This window comes from Penicillium vulpinum (assembly GCF_028829585.1).
Source record: "Penicillium vulpinum strain IBT 29486 chromosome Unknown utg000001l_segment0_segment0, whole genome shotgun sequence".
NCBI classification, from domain to species: domain Eukaryota; kingdom Fungi; phylum Ascomycota; class Eurotiomycetes; order Eurotiales; family Aspergillaceae; genus Penicillium; species Penicillium vulpinum.
Genome location: NW_026643241.1, coordinates 4,542,707 through 4,559,892, shown reverse-complemented (window position 1 = coordinate 4,559,892; position 17,186 = coordinate 4,542,707). Strand labels below are relative to the sequence as shown.

At 48.3% G+C, this 17,186-nt stretch overlaps 6 protein-coding genes across 6 annotated transcripts; 2 read left to right on the top strand and 4 right to left on the bottom strand.

Annotated features, from left to right (window-relative positions):
• Positions 1-1,465: 1,465 nt before the first annotated feature.
• On the bottom strand, positions 1,466-2,298 carry N7479_001648 (uncharacterized protein; the record flags this gene model as incomplete). The annotated part of the gene is given in 4 exon segments (XM_057249345.1): positions 1,466-1,740; positions 1,902-2,067; positions 2,124-2,236; positions 2,250-2,298. 4 exon segments carry the CDS (start codon positions 2,296-2,298, stop codon positions 1,466-1,468), a joined length of 603 nt encoding a protein of 200 aa, XP_057113777.1.
• Positions 2,299-3,099: 801 nt separating this feature from the next.
• Positions 3,100-6,233, top strand: N7479_001647 (uncharacterized protein; the record flags this gene model as incomplete). Its single annotated transcript, XM_057249344.1, has 3 exons — positions 3,100-3,366; positions 3,680-4,245; positions 4,307-6,233. 3 exons carry the CDS (start codon positions 3,100-3,102, stop codon positions 6,231-6,233), a joined length of 2,760 nt encoding a protein of 919 aa, XP_057113776.1.
• Positions 6,234-8,113: 1,880 nt separating this feature from the next.
• Positions 8,114-9,224, bottom strand: N7479_001646 (uncharacterized protein; the record flags this gene model as incomplete). The annotated part of the gene is made up of 3 exons (XM_057249343.1): positions 8,114-8,287; positions 8,365-8,397; positions 8,457-9,224. The coding sequence occupies 3 exons, from the start codon at positions 9,222-9,224 to the stop codon at positions 8,114-8,116; spliced, it is 975 nt and encodes a 324-aa protein (XP_057113775.1).
• Positions 9,225-10,537: 1,313 nt separating this feature from the next.
• On the bottom strand, positions 10,538-11,100 carry N7479_001645 (uncharacterized protein; the record flags this gene model as incomplete). The annotated part of the gene is made up of 2 exons (XM_057249342.1): positions 10,538-10,939; positions 10,984-11,100. The coding sequence occupies 2 exons, from the start codon at positions 11,098-11,100 to the stop codon at positions 10,538-10,540; spliced, it is 519 nt and encodes a 172-aa protein (XP_057113774.1).
• Positions 11,101-12,238: 1,138 nt separating this feature from the next.
• On the top strand, positions 12,239-13,989 carry N7479_001644 (uncharacterized protein; the record flags this gene model as incomplete). Its single annotated transcript, XM_057249341.1, has 4 exons — positions 12,239-12,311; positions 12,358-12,596; positions 12,657-12,950; positions 13,909-13,989. 4 exons carry the CDS (start codon positions 12,239-12,241, stop codon positions 13,987-13,989), a joined length of 687 nt encoding a protein of 228 aa, XP_057113773.1.
• An 868-nt stretch (positions 13,990-14,857) lies between these two features.
• On the bottom strand, positions 14,858-16,887 carry N7479_001643 (uncharacterized protein; the record flags this gene model as incomplete). Its single annotated transcript, XM_057249340.1, has 5 exons — positions 14,858-14,882; positions 14,936-15,440; positions 15,489-15,658; positions 15,712-15,892; positions 15,939-16,887. 5 exons carry the CDS (start codon positions 16,885-16,887, stop codon positions 14,858-14,860), a joined length of 1,830 nt encoding a protein of 609 aa, XP_057113772.1.
• Positions 16,888-17,186: the final 299 nt, after the last annotated feature.

Genomic DNA, 17,186 nt, shown 5'->3' with positions numbered 1-17,186 from the left:
AATTATGATAGGGCTCATAACCAATATCTCCGTATATAATATATGGCGGACTTTGTCTGCGTTCTAAACAGTGGCTCTTGTTCAAACCTTCAAACAAAAAAATTATGTCATAAATTCTCTGGAATTGGAAGTCTCACATCCACAAACGAAGAGCAACCACAGAGGGAACAGCCAGGCGAGATGACTTTAGGAATGTTCCTTTGGCCAGGTCTTGATCGATATAGAAGGTCGGATAGAGCCTCCTATTTAAATATGAGATCCTCACTCGTTACTTCGCTGTTTGCTTTACAACATAAGACCAATCACTAATGGTCACCGGCACAAAAAAGCGAGACCGCTAATAACACATACAACTACGAAGTCATTTTTGGTGCCCTTTGGATTAACTCAGGAATGGATATCTCTACAGTTGATGGTGTGAAAGCTAATTTGGGTATCAATGTGTAATATTGGCTTGTGCGGAAATCTACTTTGATGTTCGATGTTCCTATGGTCTTGTGATTTTGTTTAGTAGGAGTAGGTAACAACCTCAAAAAACGCAATCACGTTTTTATTTATTGCCTATCTATTTTTTTATCCTTAGTGGGCAACCCTCCTAGGTTAACCGGTGACAGGTAAATAGTCTCCTATGTGTTCGCGTTCGTAGCCCTCAAAACGTTACGGTTTAACCGGCTTCCAACCGGCCGACAACAAGCGAAGCAGAGTTGAAACGGTTTCATTTCACAGTATCGCAAAAAGCCGTTCTTTTCTTGTTCAATTCGTGGTCAAGACATACCATCTCGCCTAAACCTATATGTGTGTTTTCTGGGTTCCAAGGATATTGATTCGCGTGCGATCAACAATATCGATTGACTTAGGATAGAAACACCTCTATGGATCAAGGTCTATCTCGCTCTATGTTCTCTTGTATACCTTATAACCAGTGCCACTTAGGGATCGCTTGCGTCCGGAAGGCTTCAGCTACGCTCTCTGCGCACACAACGATGAATTGGCTTATTGGCACTAAATTGTGGATGGATGCAAAGTATGTGGAGCTTATGATCTATGCGTTGCAAATACTGATATATTAAGCAATAGAGCCAAGAAATATTTTTGTCTCTTGAAATCTTCTCGAAGAGAAGGCAGTTCAGTGACTCCTGTGGAGTGTGCTGGATCTGCGGGACGAAATACACACACCACCATCCTACCCGAGACTGGCACGCTTCGCTGCCAGCTTTGCCATGGTCGGCGATCGTCTTCCTATCATATCAACTATCATATCAACCACCTAAGATATCCATCAATGTTTCCCCGGGAAGGGATCTGCTCGCGAAGGCGGACCGGCTGTGCGGCGATCAAGGCCAGGCTCCGAGCTTCCTATGCCCTCCCTGTGATATACGAACTTGCGGCAGATAATATGGTTTCCAGTAAGCTACAGAACCTATCAATACGCTGAGAGCGCAAGCATTATAAAGCTGGCACAATCTCATAGTTTAGGCTTTCTGTGCCCCTGTTCCAATCTACTTTCCACCCACTTCGAGTGGTTGCTCATTTCGACGTTTCCAGCTTCCGTATGGATTTTTTTAGGCGATGAGTACTGTAGCTTGCTGCTGTCTGTTGGGAATCGTTGTACTTGGTGGGTCTGCTTATCCTCGCCTACTCCCAAAAGTTGATGTGGTGGATCCTGGTCAACTGGAGTCTCGTCGCTGCCGAAGGAATCTACAACTCCATCCGGCGCAGGGCTTATATCGGGGTCGAAAACTATTAGCTGAAGATTTCTTCCTGTGTGTAGCCGTACAGTCTTTGTCACAGCCGCACATATTGACGGACCCGCACATACTGCATAGGTCGTAAGCACCGTAAGCACAAAACTTTGTTATTCAGCCCACGATAGGGTTGAAGGTTGGAATTCGGAAACTCACCCGCTACGGCCACAGCTCCGCATTGGTGGTTATTGAGATACCGTTCAACTTCTTCCTCGATTTTGATCGAGCCATAAAAGTAACAAATCCTTTCTGTATATTCGTAGGAAATATTGTTCTGGGGTCCTGCCTGAGTACGCGGGCAGTAGATACTGAGTTGCAAAATCTGGAGAATGGTCAGATCGTGACTTTTCAGATGGGTTGCACTAGCAGAAAATTCACCTTGAACGCTCTCCAGTCGCGATTGAAAAGTCCTTGTATCCATTCATTTACCCATTGTGGATTCTCTGGAAAAACCCGATCAACAGGCGGCTCCTTGACCCGAAAGTACTTGTCTAAGAAACATACTATCTTTACCAACTTGGCGCTTCCAGAGAACCTCTAGCTTTCGCACCATCACTCCGCACCTGCGGCTTACCTCCACCAACATCTAAATGTATGAAAGCGCTCGAAAAAATCCAATATCCTCCACGACGAAGAGGATTGTACCGAACCGGTAAAAGTCGAGAGGGTGTCCGTAGGGTCCGAGTATCATAACCGAATGCTTGGCCGGGGATTTCAGTGCTTCGTGATACAGCTTTTGCGTAAGCCCGGGTTGCGGCTCTACTACCATGCGGACTATTCTTTGAGTTGGTCCATTTTCCCAGAATGCAACATAGAACCGAGGGAGCTGAAAGAAAGCCCGAAAGCCGGCTCGTGGTATCCAAAGCTGTATAAACTGGCCAGGGCGGATCGCTCGGTTAAGGGGTAGCTCTATATCCAGCCAGAGAAAATCGCTCACCGAGTTTATGACTACCTCTTTTTGGGAAGATCCCTAAGGTTTCTGATTCTATACGGCTATGATGCAGACAACAGCGCTGATAAAAAAACTACAGGCAGATAGCGCCTATTAGGTACCACCGATACAGTGACCGCCGCTCCACGAGATGGTATATAAGCGCGCCAATCGCCGTTGCTGTAAGAAGGTAGTGACATTTCATCGCAAACTGCAAGTATCGCCGTTGGACCGCCGCACAAGTAACTGGTATCACGAGGAAGAGAGCACAATAGGCCTATATTTGATGAGATGTTGATATACGCAATAGGTACACTTAGCCTCGGGGTATCTCTGACTTACGGCTATTGGAACAATGTGCCGTGAGGTCGCCAGGTTCATCGTTCTGGCGACAGTAAGAAGCAGCGAACAGTGAATCAGAGAATGGAGCACACAGATGCGACCTACCCAGCGATGAAACCACGCGAGTATCTGGCGGTCCACGTGGAGCAGGTCCGCCGGAAGTCCAAAGCTGATACCGGTGCACAAAGGCACGATGTTGATGACTGCCAAAGAGCCAGCCCTTTTCTGTGCTTCCATCCAAGAATGGGCTCTAAGCCGGAGGCTAACAATGTTTGCCGTGAGCATGAGAGTCAGGATGAGCGCTTCCCGGTAGTTGGGGATGTCAAGCCAACGCAGGCATTTTGGCAGGTGGACGAAGGCAAGTCGCCTCCAAGAGCCTATCATTTTCGATCGAAAAGGGCGACGGAAGATCACATGGCGTCTTGTCCACGCCCAGAGCCACACATCTCGCGCAATCCAATAGATCAAGCAAATTGCTATAAATATAGCGGCCGAAGTGGCGTATAAGTTGGGGAGAGATATATCAGCAATCCATCGATACCACTTTGACCCAGTTGGGGGTATTCTGTTCGTTTTGCCAAGCTAGAGGAAAAGACCACTTATTCTTATAGTAAAGCATGTTTATTGTAGTACAGCTAAGAACGCCAGCTATCAAGAATAGTTCCAGCTACCACCGGTAACCGACACCGAAGTGAGAGCTGCAATCAAAAAGGCGCCACCAAACAAGGCACCAGGATACGATGCGCTGCCAAACAAAGTATGGAGGGTGCTAGCGGAGCCAGGGTCAAGGTCGGAGAGGAGGTTTGTACCACTCCTAACTGCTGTCTTCGACGCATGTATTCGACTTGGATATAATCCCCGACACTTCCAGACCTCTGTTACTGTTACACTGCGAAAAGCCGGTCCACGTGACTACCGGATCCCAAAGTCATATAGACCAGCTGCACTGCTGAACACGCTCGGTAAAGTGCTCGAGGCGATTGTCGCGACACGAATTGCGTGGCTGGTGGAGGAATACAACCTGCTCCCAAAAACGCACCTCGGGGGGCGGAAAGGGATCTCTGTGGACCACGCGATCCAGTTGATCCTTGGACGCGTACACCAGGCCTGGGGAGATAGCAAGGTGATAAGTATACTGCTCCTCGATGTAGCGGGTGCGTATAATATAGTGTCTCACAGGAGACTACTGTTTAATATGCGACAGCTGGGTCTAGGTGGACTGGTACCGTGGGTAGTCTTTCCTTACCGGTAGGAGCACTCGGATTAAACTACCAAACGGTTATATAAGCGAGGCCTTCCCTGCACCGACCGGTATTCCGCAAGGCTCGCCAATCTCGCCGATCCTCTTCCTACTGTTTAATAAACCGTTGGTGTCAGTGTGCCACCGGATTCTACCATACGGAGAGAGTGAAGGATTCGGGTGGGTGGATGATGTGTGTATTCTTGCAACGTCTGACAGCTATGAAGAGAATACCTGGATCCTTGAAAAAGCACTGCAGAAGGCAGGCCGGTGGGCCAGACGACATGCCGCAAAGTTTGCACCAGACAAATTCGAACTGATCCACTTCAAAAACCCCAGAGCAGAAAAGGGACCAAGTCTCAATACAGCGACCTACGACCCAGCCGATATCTGGGAGATCCCACCAGCGCCAGAAGGCCACGATGGTATGCCGGTGATAATCTCAGGAACCGCCGAAACCCCGATCCCGACAATCCTTGCGCCAACCGTAGCAGCGAAATACCTTGGTGTATGGCTCGACAAAAGCCTAGACTTCACAACCCACCGAAAGAAGATGCTAGCTAAGGCGAGCGGGAGCCTGGAGGCCCTCCGCGGGATCTCAGGCTCTACGTGGGGGTCATCACTGATCGCAATGCGAAAGGTCTACCAAGGTGTAATTGTCCCGCAGATGCTGTGGGGACTATCGGCCTGTTTCTGTCCAGCGGCGAGATCTATGCCAAGAGGAGAGCTCGACAAACTCACAAGAGAACTTATAAAGATCCAGAGGCGCGCAACGATCCTAATCAGCGGGGCGTTCCGAGGAACAGCAGGAGCTGCGCTCGATGTCGAAATGTATATCACACCGATCAAGTTACGACTGCACCAGATGGCAGAGGAATCCGCTATTCGAATCCCCACAGGGCCGCAATGGGCGTGCCCTCAAATTGCGAAGGCGCCACCACGCAACGCAGCACAGCGGAAGCTTGGGGGATGGTCGCCGACCGAAGCAATTGCCCGGAAGAAACCTGGATGCTTGCGGAGAGGAGAGAGATGGGAGGAGAAACGCGCGTTTGTGCTTGCACCTTGGCAGGCACCACTCCCTTGCTATGTCGAAAACCGGCAGACAGCGTTGGATACACACGATTCGCTCCAGGCTAGGAGGATCCTGCAGCAAGATATATATCTTGAATTCACCGACGGGAGCGGAGCAGACGGGTATATTGGTGTATCAACTGCCAATATACACGAGGCTAGTTCAGAGAGGAGATATCTTGGCACAGATTCACAGTCCACAGTGTACGCAGCCGAGCTCAGCGGTATCGAGATGGCGCTAGCGAAAGCTAGGAGGAGGAGCGAGCAGGAGGGTGCCGAACAAGCCCAGGAGGTAGTTATTTTCTCGGACAGCCAGGCTGCAATCCAGGCAGTCAAGAACCCACAGCGACCGTCTGGCCAGTACGTGCTGAGTGTGCTATACGAACACGTACGAGCTATTCGGTCGCGAAACCAGAGCCAAAACCGTCAAACTGAACTCAATATCCGGTGGATCCCTGCGCACAGCGATGTAGCTGGGAATGAGTATGCCGATAGGGAGGCGAAGGGGGCTGCTGGGCTTGGAGCAAAACTGCCGGCTGAAGGCGACCCGGATAATCTGATTACCCGCCTCGCTGCGGCCGCCAAACGCGGAGTCCGGGAACGGACGAGGGAAAAATGGATAAGGCAGTGGGAGCGAGAAAGGACCTCGGCCCCGACAAAACGCCTAGTGCAGGCGCCAGGAAAGAAGACCCTTCGCCTATACGAGGGCCTATCGAAGCCTCAGTGTGCAATTCTGATTCAGATGCGTACGATGAGGATTGGCCTTCGATATTTCCTGTACAAAATCAAGGCTTCGGACACCGACCGCTGTGACTGCGAGCAGGGGTCGCAGACCCCAACGCTGTTCCTCGAGTCAAGCTATGGAACCAGCAGATGGTCCAGTCAATTTCATGACTTCCGATGAACTGACATGGAGGTCCGAGAATGTTGTTTTTCTTGCAGTTGTGAAGTTTTTCAGGGTGGTCACAACCCAATCTAGCATGTAGCTGAAGAGGCTGGCGAAGATTGAAGGTATGTATTGGGACTGACTATGACAAGATCATATCCCACCCGCAGGCCACCCGCTACGTGGTCAATTTTGTACACAAGACAGGCCTCCTCCAACAATTCCAACACGTTGTCCACGACGACGACGAGGGGGAGGACGGGGAGGACAGCAATAGATAACGGTACCGAAGGCCAACGGGGCCATGGGGCAGGGGAGGAAGACGATGGGTACTCGACAATGCGCTATCTGAAGCCGGGATTTCGAGAGACCTGGACACTGTCAGCCAATATGCCGGGTAGCTGGCCATGGTAATACACCACCAATTGCGACTGGGGCAGGGGGAGGATACAAGGAGGAGGAAGAGAGAGAGAGAGAGAGAGGGGGGGGGAGAGAGAGAGAGACAGGAGGCGGAAGGCGGAGGGTGCACTCCGCCACATTCATTTGATATTTTTACTATGTATGGGTTTGTGGGTTTACAATATGCGGGAATGGGCTGGTTCCACACTCTTTACAAATCAGCCTCTGTATTTACTTCCGGGAGTGATCCCGAGTCGGCGTTTGGCTTCGAGTTCTTGCTTCAGATGGATGAAGCGCCTGCATAGTTATACGCAACTAGTTAGACTGCTACAGGTTAATTGAACTTTGATTGATTGATTGATTGATTGATTGTAGTACAGCTATTGCTATTCCAGTGAGGAACTTGGCTTTGTGGCCTTGAGTAATAGGGTGGCTGCGGTTTCTTCGGCACATTTCTTGCGGGCTCAAATAGACTGTTACACACTCAGCTTTCGACGGAATTCCCCGTTGAACACCCAGTGATAGTGTTGTTAACCGTCGTTTACCCTTCTTGGTACCTCTTCTTCCTACTCACAGGCTCGCGGGTGAGAATATTGAAAGCTGGTTATTCCGGTACCTCAAAGTTTGATGCAAAATCCGGTCAATCAGATCTAATCAAGCAGGTCTCAGATCGCTTTTCATCGGGCTTCTCTGGGCACTGTAGCCTCTCCTTCGCCTATTCGGACATCAGTTTGTTGTGCTTAAGCTCTAGGGAGCAATTTTCTCGCTGAAGACTATTGATATGTTCAAGCAAAGACCGATTTTGCTCCTCCAAGCTGGCACTTGCATCTGCGTAATCCCGCAGTATATTGTCGCAGTTTTGCAGTATAAGAATGTGGTTATACTGCATTCTCGACATTTCAGCATATATACTTGTAATGATACCCTCAACTCTTTGAGTTGGATGTTGCCTGTCTGAGCCGATGTTAGTCAGGACCTTCATGATACTTCCACCCAGCGACTGACCTCGGTGAACTTTCGGTAATGGGAGGGGCCTCTGCAACGCCATTGGTCTTCTCTGTGGAGGTATTTGATCTTTCTGGCCCCGAAGACGTTTTGTCACCGGTAATCGAATGGTGGGCTTGAGAGTCTCAAGTCCTTGCAGCCATGGCCTCTATATAACTAGTTTCCCGCGGGTATAACTTGGCTGACATTTCTATACATCCCGGTATCATTTGATATAATATCACCTACTTTGAATGCCAATATCAGGGATATACATAAAGTATACAGGATGTTTGGAAAAATGATCTGCGGGACCCACATGGCGTATATGGGTTCCCCTGAACGGGAGGAAGCCTGTTTCTTTTGCTTCCTCGCGCTGCGTCTTGTATCTAGAGTCGACTATAGTATTTCTTAAATTTGATTGCTTATCTCCAAACGGTATCTACCTCTATGTATATATGAGACACTCACGGCGCTGTAATTGGTTCTAAAGGCTTGTATCAGGGCTTGAGCCATCAGGGATCTGTAGCTCTGAGATCTGTGGCTAAGCGGGCCGTGGTATTGTAGGGGACGCCAGCTGGCAATCTGATGACCTGCAAGGCCTTGAGACCGCGGCCTTGGACTCTACTTGTCTCTGGCTCCGTATCTACTGCTATTGGGTCGGTGTCATCGAGCCCTAAGTACTTCCGCTATATCAACGTAAGATTATAGTTCTATTTACAGTACTCGTTCATTATCATGAACAACTGACCAGCAAACAACACACCTGTTGCGACAAAGCGCAAGAGTTCAGGGCGAGCTGGTAGGGATAGAAACCGTTGACTGTGGATCCCAATCCGGGTACACGGGGTAAAATACCAGGCTTTGAGGTTTTGGATGACGCCAACGGTCTTTCACGGCTACCTTGGTGTCGCGAGGGCTAGCAGCCTCAATGTAAGGAAGTCCGTGACTTGCCTTCCAGCAGTGATCCTTCGACATTGGATCCTTGATGTTCCACTCGATGGCAAATTCCATTCCCGCAAATTCAAGCCCAATTAGATGTGTTTCTAGATACCGATGTGTGGTCGTGTTAAAAAGATCGAAAACATTGACATCTAGGTACTCTCCAGATACTTTGCGTGGTTTGAATCCTGTATAACTGATCTGCCTGATCAGGTTATTTTCGAGAAGCTTTTGCCCAGCAATCCCTGCTTTTGCGCGCGTTTGCAGAGAAAATAACGCGGAGGCATAAGAACGGTACCTGAGGCGTTGAACGTCCTTAACGCTCTTTTCAAAGGTGGCGGGGATCGCAATTATCCACACCTCCAGCCGAGCTTGACTTGAGCGCTTTTCCTTGTAGTACTTGTCTGCCTTGAAGATCCGGTCGCTCAATCGAATAGTGTCCGGGCCGATAATTAGTATCTGACATTTCTCCTCGAACCAGGGCTCAAACTGTCGCATGGTATAGTCAAAGTCTCGTAGTGGCTGTAGGAACGTCTCCACTGTATGCTGGGATGGTGTAATCCGAAGTGAAGCTAAGAGGGCGCCAACATCGGAAGCCGTCAACTGTCCCATTATACTGCATGCTATCTCATAGTAGCCTGCGTGGTAAAATAGCAATGAGATTCCATTTTGACCCGGAGACATCTTGACAGAGTATGCGAATTGAGCTGTAGGTTTTGGAATTTCAGTATATTCTCGTCTTGCTCAAGCTACTATGAAGATCTTACCGAGGGGAAATTGTAATAATAAGTTCGTTTGAAGTGTTGAACGGTATAAAAAAGTGGAGATCAAGGCGTCTTATAAAAGCTTTCAGAAATATTCAATGTACCGTACGGTAAGCATGTACCCTAGTTCGTTCCTGGGAGAGCCACTCCCGCTCCTAGAGTACTGGGCTTGTTGAGTACATTTTTAGTCAATAGGCGTCTATATTTATGAAGTGCTAGAAGCTGCTCGGTGCCTGGGAGTGGACAGAAGGTTCCCGGGATCCAAGTATATGTTCCCGGGAGCTTCGGGGGTCTTAGGAACTCCCGCCCCGTTTCCAGGGCCATTAATTGGGCTCCCAGAAGGAGGCTCGGTGTCACCAGCTTATATACGACGGTTACAGATCGAAGGACGGGATCATTGAGCCCCTATATATAATATCATAATTAATCCAGTAGCATATAATCCTGTGTATAAGTGCAACTCAGTCCCTTTAAAACTGTACGTTGCGAGTATACCAGCCAGTCATGCAGATTTCGCCTAAGGTGTATAAAACCCTGGCTACCGTGCTGCTAATTGCCAGCCTCGCTCGCTTGGAATTGTCTCGTCGAACAGTGCAGGAAAACTCTTTATATCTGGCCCTCTGACCTTGCAGTGTCTGTACCGAAAGATGTTCTACTGGTAGATTATATGGACTGAGCTGGGCCGGAACAAGTGAGGCTGTAAGAGAGGTAAAACTTAGGATAGCCTGCGTGTTTCCATTCTTACTCGTGGTATATACTACAAGCTTATTTCTCAAGCCGAAGTTAACCACCAAGGATCAGTCTCTCCGAATGAGCATCCTGCTGCGAAGCCTTATCAATACACTATCTCAATTGATGATCTATCTTTCATTGTTTTCCCTTTCCTCGTGCCTTACCAAGGTTACAGCACTAGTTGGTACTTACTGCTGGCTGTTATTTCTAGAGGTAAAGTTGGCCGCGTACGAGGAAATACCACTCTTTGCTGACTTTGACAGCTACAATTATACATTCTGCCCACCTAGATGATCTTGTTATATTTCGCTATTCGAAGTGCTGGAAGTTCAGTCGGTGAACAATCAACTTGTTCAGCAACTGTAGACCACGAAGTTTAGGCACACAGAATCAAGGGATTCATTGGAGGGCTAGCAAATACTTGCTATCATCGAACACTTGCTTGAAGCATTGTGGCGGTGCAAAGCTTTGAAGTAACTTTGACCTGTTCGACGGCAACGACTAATATCGGGAAACCCCATCTTCCGGCAAAATGGCCAAGTTGCCGACAGACCGATCGTTCCAAACTTTGAGCACACCGATAAGCCTTCCCCGAACTTCATCCAACGCATCATCGATAGCACGCAAGCGGGCTACTTGCTTATCCTGGCAGTGCTTCAAGCGGTTTCCCTCGTTGCATAGCTGAATATTCCCAGTCCGCAGCTTCTCATTTTCCTCTTCGAGCTGCTGGATATCTGTATGTTTGGAAACACAAGACTCCCACAGACATCTAATGTACCCCACCAGATGTGCAGCACGAAATGCAAGTTCAGTATCTTCTTCTTCAATTTGCTTCAAGACCTCAAGTATAGGTCGGAAGGGCTCTATAGCCAAAGTCTGCCTCTCTATGTCGTGTTTTTGGGTCTGGCTGGTCAGCGTGGTCCGGTCTATTCAAATTCTATTCTTACCGGCAGCGGGGTTGCAACACCGGGAAGTGGGGGCTCCTCGGTTGGACTTGGCTGTATATAGAGCGGTGCCTCTTCCTGTGTACCTGTGACTTCTGATGTTTTGCTGGGGCTCTCCATAACTGATCGTGCTAGCAAAGAGGCTCATTCCGCTGCTGGGAACTGGTCTCTCTTTATACTACAAATTTGCTCCCTCGGCTGCCTATAGTGGAGTATAGCTAGACTAAAGTCACCGTGGCAGTAGTACTGGGTAGCAGACCCTCGGTTACTTGTATTCGACCGACTTCCAACATTCACTCCCTGTAGCCACCATACAAATGTGCGGGTATAGACCTACACTTGAATACCTAACCGCTAATATTAGACCGCTTCATATGCTATTTATCGTTGCCATGCCCTTACATTCACCACTAATTACTCCTTGTCACAATCAACGTATATCTCTAATCTGCCGTTCCTCACTTAATAGCTCGTAAGATGATAAGGTCGACAGCACGGCCATACTTAAGCGGCGTTAGAAAGTTGATTGTACTCTCTTCCGAGTTTGCTCTCCCGCCTCCCACAGCGCCGTATAGCCATACGATAGATTGGACCTCAGGGTTTTTTTTATTGTTTTACGCTGTCTAATAGGCCTAGAAGTTACTCTGAAACCGGGTACGGTGAACGACAGGGATCTGGTAGTTGGCGATGCAAAGACACAAGGGATATAATAGACGCGTAGCCCATTGGGCGAAAATTGTATTTGATCGGTTGATAAATAGTCTATTTAAACTGAGGGGTGGGTGTTACTTGGTTCCAAACCATCAGAAGCTGGAGGGCCACTGGGCTAAATCACTTGGCCATGGGATGACTGACTATCCGTCTATAAAAACTCTAGCCATTTCCCAAAAATTGGTGAGGTGATTCCGGTTGTGCTTCATAGACTCGGGCTTAGAGCTTTTATAGGGACAAAGGTAAGTCGTTAGCCATCGTCTAAGCTCTCCTTTAATCATCCGTCTAGACTGGCTAAGCTAAGGTAGTAAAATAGCGGAGTTCGCCCACTTGGGTTATTCGCGACGACCATACAACCGTCCTGGTCAACTCAATGCTACCCGAGCTTTATGGCCTGTTACCGGTTTCCAAGGTTCGGTTAACTTTAATCTTCGGTAACCGGTTAGCCCCACTAGGACGTTCAAGTCCTTAAGACATACAATCTCTAAAGCCTAAAACGAACATATATCAAGGACTTACAGCCTTGTTTGGCAAATCAAATACAATCATGGTCCTCACAAGCAATGAGAAGCGTGCCTTCTTCAGACAACAGTGTCGTGAGGCATTGGCAGCCCATATATGTATGCTATAGTCTTCCTCCGCCTGATAAGCGAAACTAATCGTCAGATGATCGACTTGGTCTTGTCGTCGCTCCCGCCGATGTCCGCCTACAGCCATCAGTCGGAGATAAATACGCTTGGTCGGTGACGGAATCCAAGAAGAGCCTATTGCAGTCAAATTTGGGCCGTGGAAGCGTGGGCCTATACAAGTCCATTTGTGAGGAATTGGGCCGGTCGCTTGAGGCAGTTACTCCGCAGACGCTACAGGTTACCCAATTAGAACGGGACCACCTGCCACGAGAAGAGGTGAGCTATACGATCCCTGAAGTTGTCTGACGAGGTAAACGCAATACTAAATTTGAATAGGCCGGGCCAGCTCGTAGTGACCAAGAGGAAAGCGGATCCTTCACAGCAAAGATCCACGAGCTGAAATGCGCCAATCATGTATTGAAGGACGAGCTTGACCGTACCACTATCCACCTGCAAGGGTCCCTCGGCGAAAACCGTATATTGCAAGCAAACATCCGTCGGCTTCAGGACGAGTTGGACAGTAGTTCATCTCGAGCAACTTACCTAGAAGACGAGTTGGTTCGTATCGGCAGTGGGATCACCGAAGCTATACAGGTGTTGCAGGAGTACCAAGCACATAAGGGGAGCATGGTAAAACTGCATGGAGGCAGACAACGTGAATCTTGTGATAGTATAGACAGTATCGTGCTAGGAATACCGGCTCCGATACCCGACGAGGTGTCTTGACGACATTGTGGTCGCGTATCCGTATTATCTTACGAGCGCTAGCGTTCCGGCCGGTGGGTCTACAGTTAAACCCCCGTTTTGGGAAATATCACTTCGCGCCTATCGCAACGCGGCTATGATCGTGCAAAATACGCGTTGTTAGGAGTGAGAACGCGGGTATTGATCTTATGACACATTAGCAGGAGATAGCAAGTGCGAAGGGCTCACCTAGCCCATAGAAGGCCATGTTCATTAAGTTCGCGGCTGAAACTTCAAACCGTACTAGTCAATATATATATCCTAGGCTCACCTTTCACAAAGTCAATTGCGTCTGTTGTCACCCGCACTTGCACGCGGAACACTATTTATGCCACCATATAGCTACTACGGCACTACCACAGAATCCAGCTCTATCAGCCAAGGGTTTAGTCGTGTACTCTTGTGCTCAAAACAATCACCACCCGACATCTGCTGGGCACATACTGCGCCTAACCTAAAAGAGCTAGACTCAGCACGTGACATATAATACCCGCCAGTGTAATCCTAAGCACCGCTTAGGCCGCAACTCCTAAGGGATTATATAAGAGTATTTTGCCGCTAGGCCAAAAGATCATAGGGACAAACAGAACGTGTGTTTGTCACTGCAGCGGTATATATTAGGCCCTAACTTCCGTTAGGGACCACAGAACACACGTTATGATCTCACGTGATATACCTTATTAATCATTGCCCGATGACATCTCGGGTATCCAAGCAACGTCTCGTTGTATCTACCCCTCTATAAATGCTGGCGCTCGTCGGTTACCGAACCAGTTTGTCTCCTGGGTGAGTTTTCCATATAATTGCAGCTGACACTCAATATATTCTGACAAACAATTTACAGCTCTTTACCTTCATCCACACGATGTCTCCCACAACGATAAATCAGAGTGCCCGCTCGCGATTGACAGAACTCTCGGCATAGGTCTCCGAAACGAATGAGTTCCAGGCGGAACAGGAACACCTATTCAGATGCTCAGATGAAGGCCGCCATGTGAGAGTTGATCCTTTGTTGGAGGAACTGAGATTTAATAAAATCAAGGTATATCGATATATTGCTTGCCTGAAACTTGCCTGAAACTTGCCCTAATATTCTTAGGGATACGGCTACTCGATCTGGCGGATCACGGGAAAGATTGCTTTCAAACCCACTCGTCATTACCAGTCTCTTTTCTTTCCTTTATCAATTAAGCCCGGGTCGGATGGTGCGGCAGGGGAAGTGCAAGCTGCAGGCGAGGTCCTTACACCAGGAACCTATATTTCATTCTCTAGTCCGCTGAAACTCGACAGTCAGTTGGATTGCTTAATTGTCTATTTACCCAAGGCTGACGACTCATCCCCAGCTGGGCAATGAAATGTGAATTGGCATCTTCTCTTCAAATCATGTACTATCTCCCTATGACCTCGAGCATCAGATAAAAATTGAGTATCGTATTCATTACTGTGTATATATTATCAACGGTTTGTGTTATGCCACTAATTTCTCCAGCCAAGATAAATGACCATGTTTCCGCGCAATTTGAACTTCATACCTTGCATGCTCTGAGAAATTCGAGACCCCTGAAACAGTAGAATAGCCTCCAGCCCGCCCAGAAGGATGTTCAAACAACCGCTCTGAAGTATCGCTATGTAGGACGGAGCTTGTCAGATTTGGAAGATGGCTGGAAGGGCACACTGGAAAACCGGCCAAACTCCCCTGACGAGAACCAGGTGTGGCAACGGAACCTGTCGAACAATCCCCTGGTTCCCTCGTGACAGCAGAGTTGACAGAGCAACCTTTTGGCGTGCCAGCTTTATCTCCGAGTGGCAAAGATCTTGCTAGGATAGAATGTATGTTGGATAATGGCAACGCTGGCGGAGCATTGAAAAACCCATGAGGGAAGTCACTGGCTGAGAAGGGGTCGGCGAGGAAAGGAGGCGGGTCGCACTCTGGCAGATTGGGTATATTGTTGAAATCATCTTGAGGGAAGTCACTGACTGGGAAGGGGTCGGCGAGGAAAGGAGGCGGGTCGCACTCTGGCAGATTGGGTATATTGTTGAAATCATCTTGAGGGAAGTCACTGGCTGGGAAGGGGTCGGACTCTGGTAGATTGGGTAGATTGTTGAAATCATCTCGGGGGAAGTCACTGGCCGGGAAGGGATCTACTAAGGCAGAAACGTCGGGGTTTGCCCTAGGGCTTTCATGGGTAGAAGATATCAGTGTTGTTTGAAGATCAAGTGATAGAGACCGGCGGCTCTGCAGAGTTCTGGAGCTCAAGCTAGTGGCCTTGTCGAATATCCCATTGCTTTGCTCCAAGTTTAGTTGAGTGTCTGGGGGTTTGCCATCAGTTAACATTAAATGCTGGCTCCTTGGTCGCAGCGTGTCGTCATCGCAATCTGAAAAAGTCATTTACTGATGACTTATGAAAATGGACATAGACTTACCTGATACTGGCGGGTCGCGTTGGCCTTGACATCGCCTTTTTGATAGCCCTAGTTGCGCTGATGTGTTGGCTCTTTTATTACTATGAGGGCTTAATGCCTGGTCGAAAAGTAGCCGATATGAATTCACAGCCTTGCAGTTGTACCCCAGACACTTGCAAATTACCTCCAATCTGCTTTTAGTTAGTCATGCCTTTGGAATCAGAAATAGCAACGAGAAACTTACGAAGTGGTGTTTTTGAACAGCCTTTCTACGATCAGAGGTACCACGAGAGGGGCTGCTTCGTCTGTGATTGCAAGTTCGGAAGAGTCATTGATAGTATTCTCCCTTACTCTCCCTAAAAATAATTTCTTGGTCTCGGTAGAAAACTCGGCGAATCGAGCGTAAAAGCCAATTGGATGCTCCGCTTCTTGATTTAGCAGATGCGAAGAGCCTGATGGGATTTGACTTACCATCGAAAATAACACTCCAGCTTCTAGATGCCCATTTAGTCTGGCTAAGGAGAGACATAGCACGATTCGCCCACTTTGCACCGCAAACAAGTTTGTTCAAATATTTTGACTGAGCGTTAGATCCCCGGAAATCTCGTATAACTTCGTACACTTGGTCTTTGTCTTCATGAACTCTCAACGCAACAGCACATAATGAAACGAAGACAAGCTCTCGGAAGTAGGCGATTTTCCGATCTATACTGCTGCTCCTCACCGTGAACTGTCTGTATTGACGCAGGATTGGAATAATATTGGCAGGCTCAGCCGAATTGCCCGATGGTGTTTTGAATACCTTATTTAACGAGGTACAGGTCGGCGCAGCCGACCCGTAGTCTCGGACCAATTCCCGAAGAACGATTCTGCGTCGAGCTTCGTCGATAGGGGGCTTCCAATCTTTCAAGGAAGGTAGGTCCTCAAGAAATTTATCAAGTTCAGACTTCACCCTAAGCTGTTGCCCACCACTTCCCCTGCGGTGCTCGTTTTTATTTGGAGAAGACCCGGGCTGTTTATTTTTTTTAATCTTCGATCTAGCCCCGGAACCTTTCGGAAGCATACTAAGCGGGTTGTATTCGATGATTTCCAATCCTGTCCATTGACAGACCGCATCTTCAGCTTCGTGGTTGTGTTGTTCGTCACCAGGGCTTGGTGGGGTCTCTGATACGGGTTGCGTCCCATCATCCCATCCTTGCCTGTCAGGGACGCGGCTTTCATGATATCTCGCAACTTCGAAATCTTTTCCCGGATTGTTGGCAAAGTTGTCTTGGCCTCGTGAAGGATGAAGGGCTTCGATATAGGTATCTTGTCGAGATGTGCTGTGAAGAATTTTCTCAAGTGTAAAGATTCTCTCTTCAAGATACCAGATATAGGCGGTATTATCACCCTCAAATCCAAATCGGCGGGAACAAGGCATACTTGCCTACATACCTATGGGCGAATACAAGACGAAAAGGCGCCAAATAGTTTTTCTTTCCCGCCTCGCCCCCAAGTATAGGTGTTCAGGTGGCGCGAGCAACGAGCCAATCAAATGCGCCATACCTGCAGTCTCATCACATCGATGTGTCTAGTGTGAGGCGAACACCCCTTGCACTTCTTAATCCCTATATTAGAACAATTTGTCTCGACTTTTGTAAATCAAAATCACCTTTTTAGTGCCTGTGTTATATCCAAGTTTACTCTAAGCTTTTTACCATCTTATATCCATACGGCCGA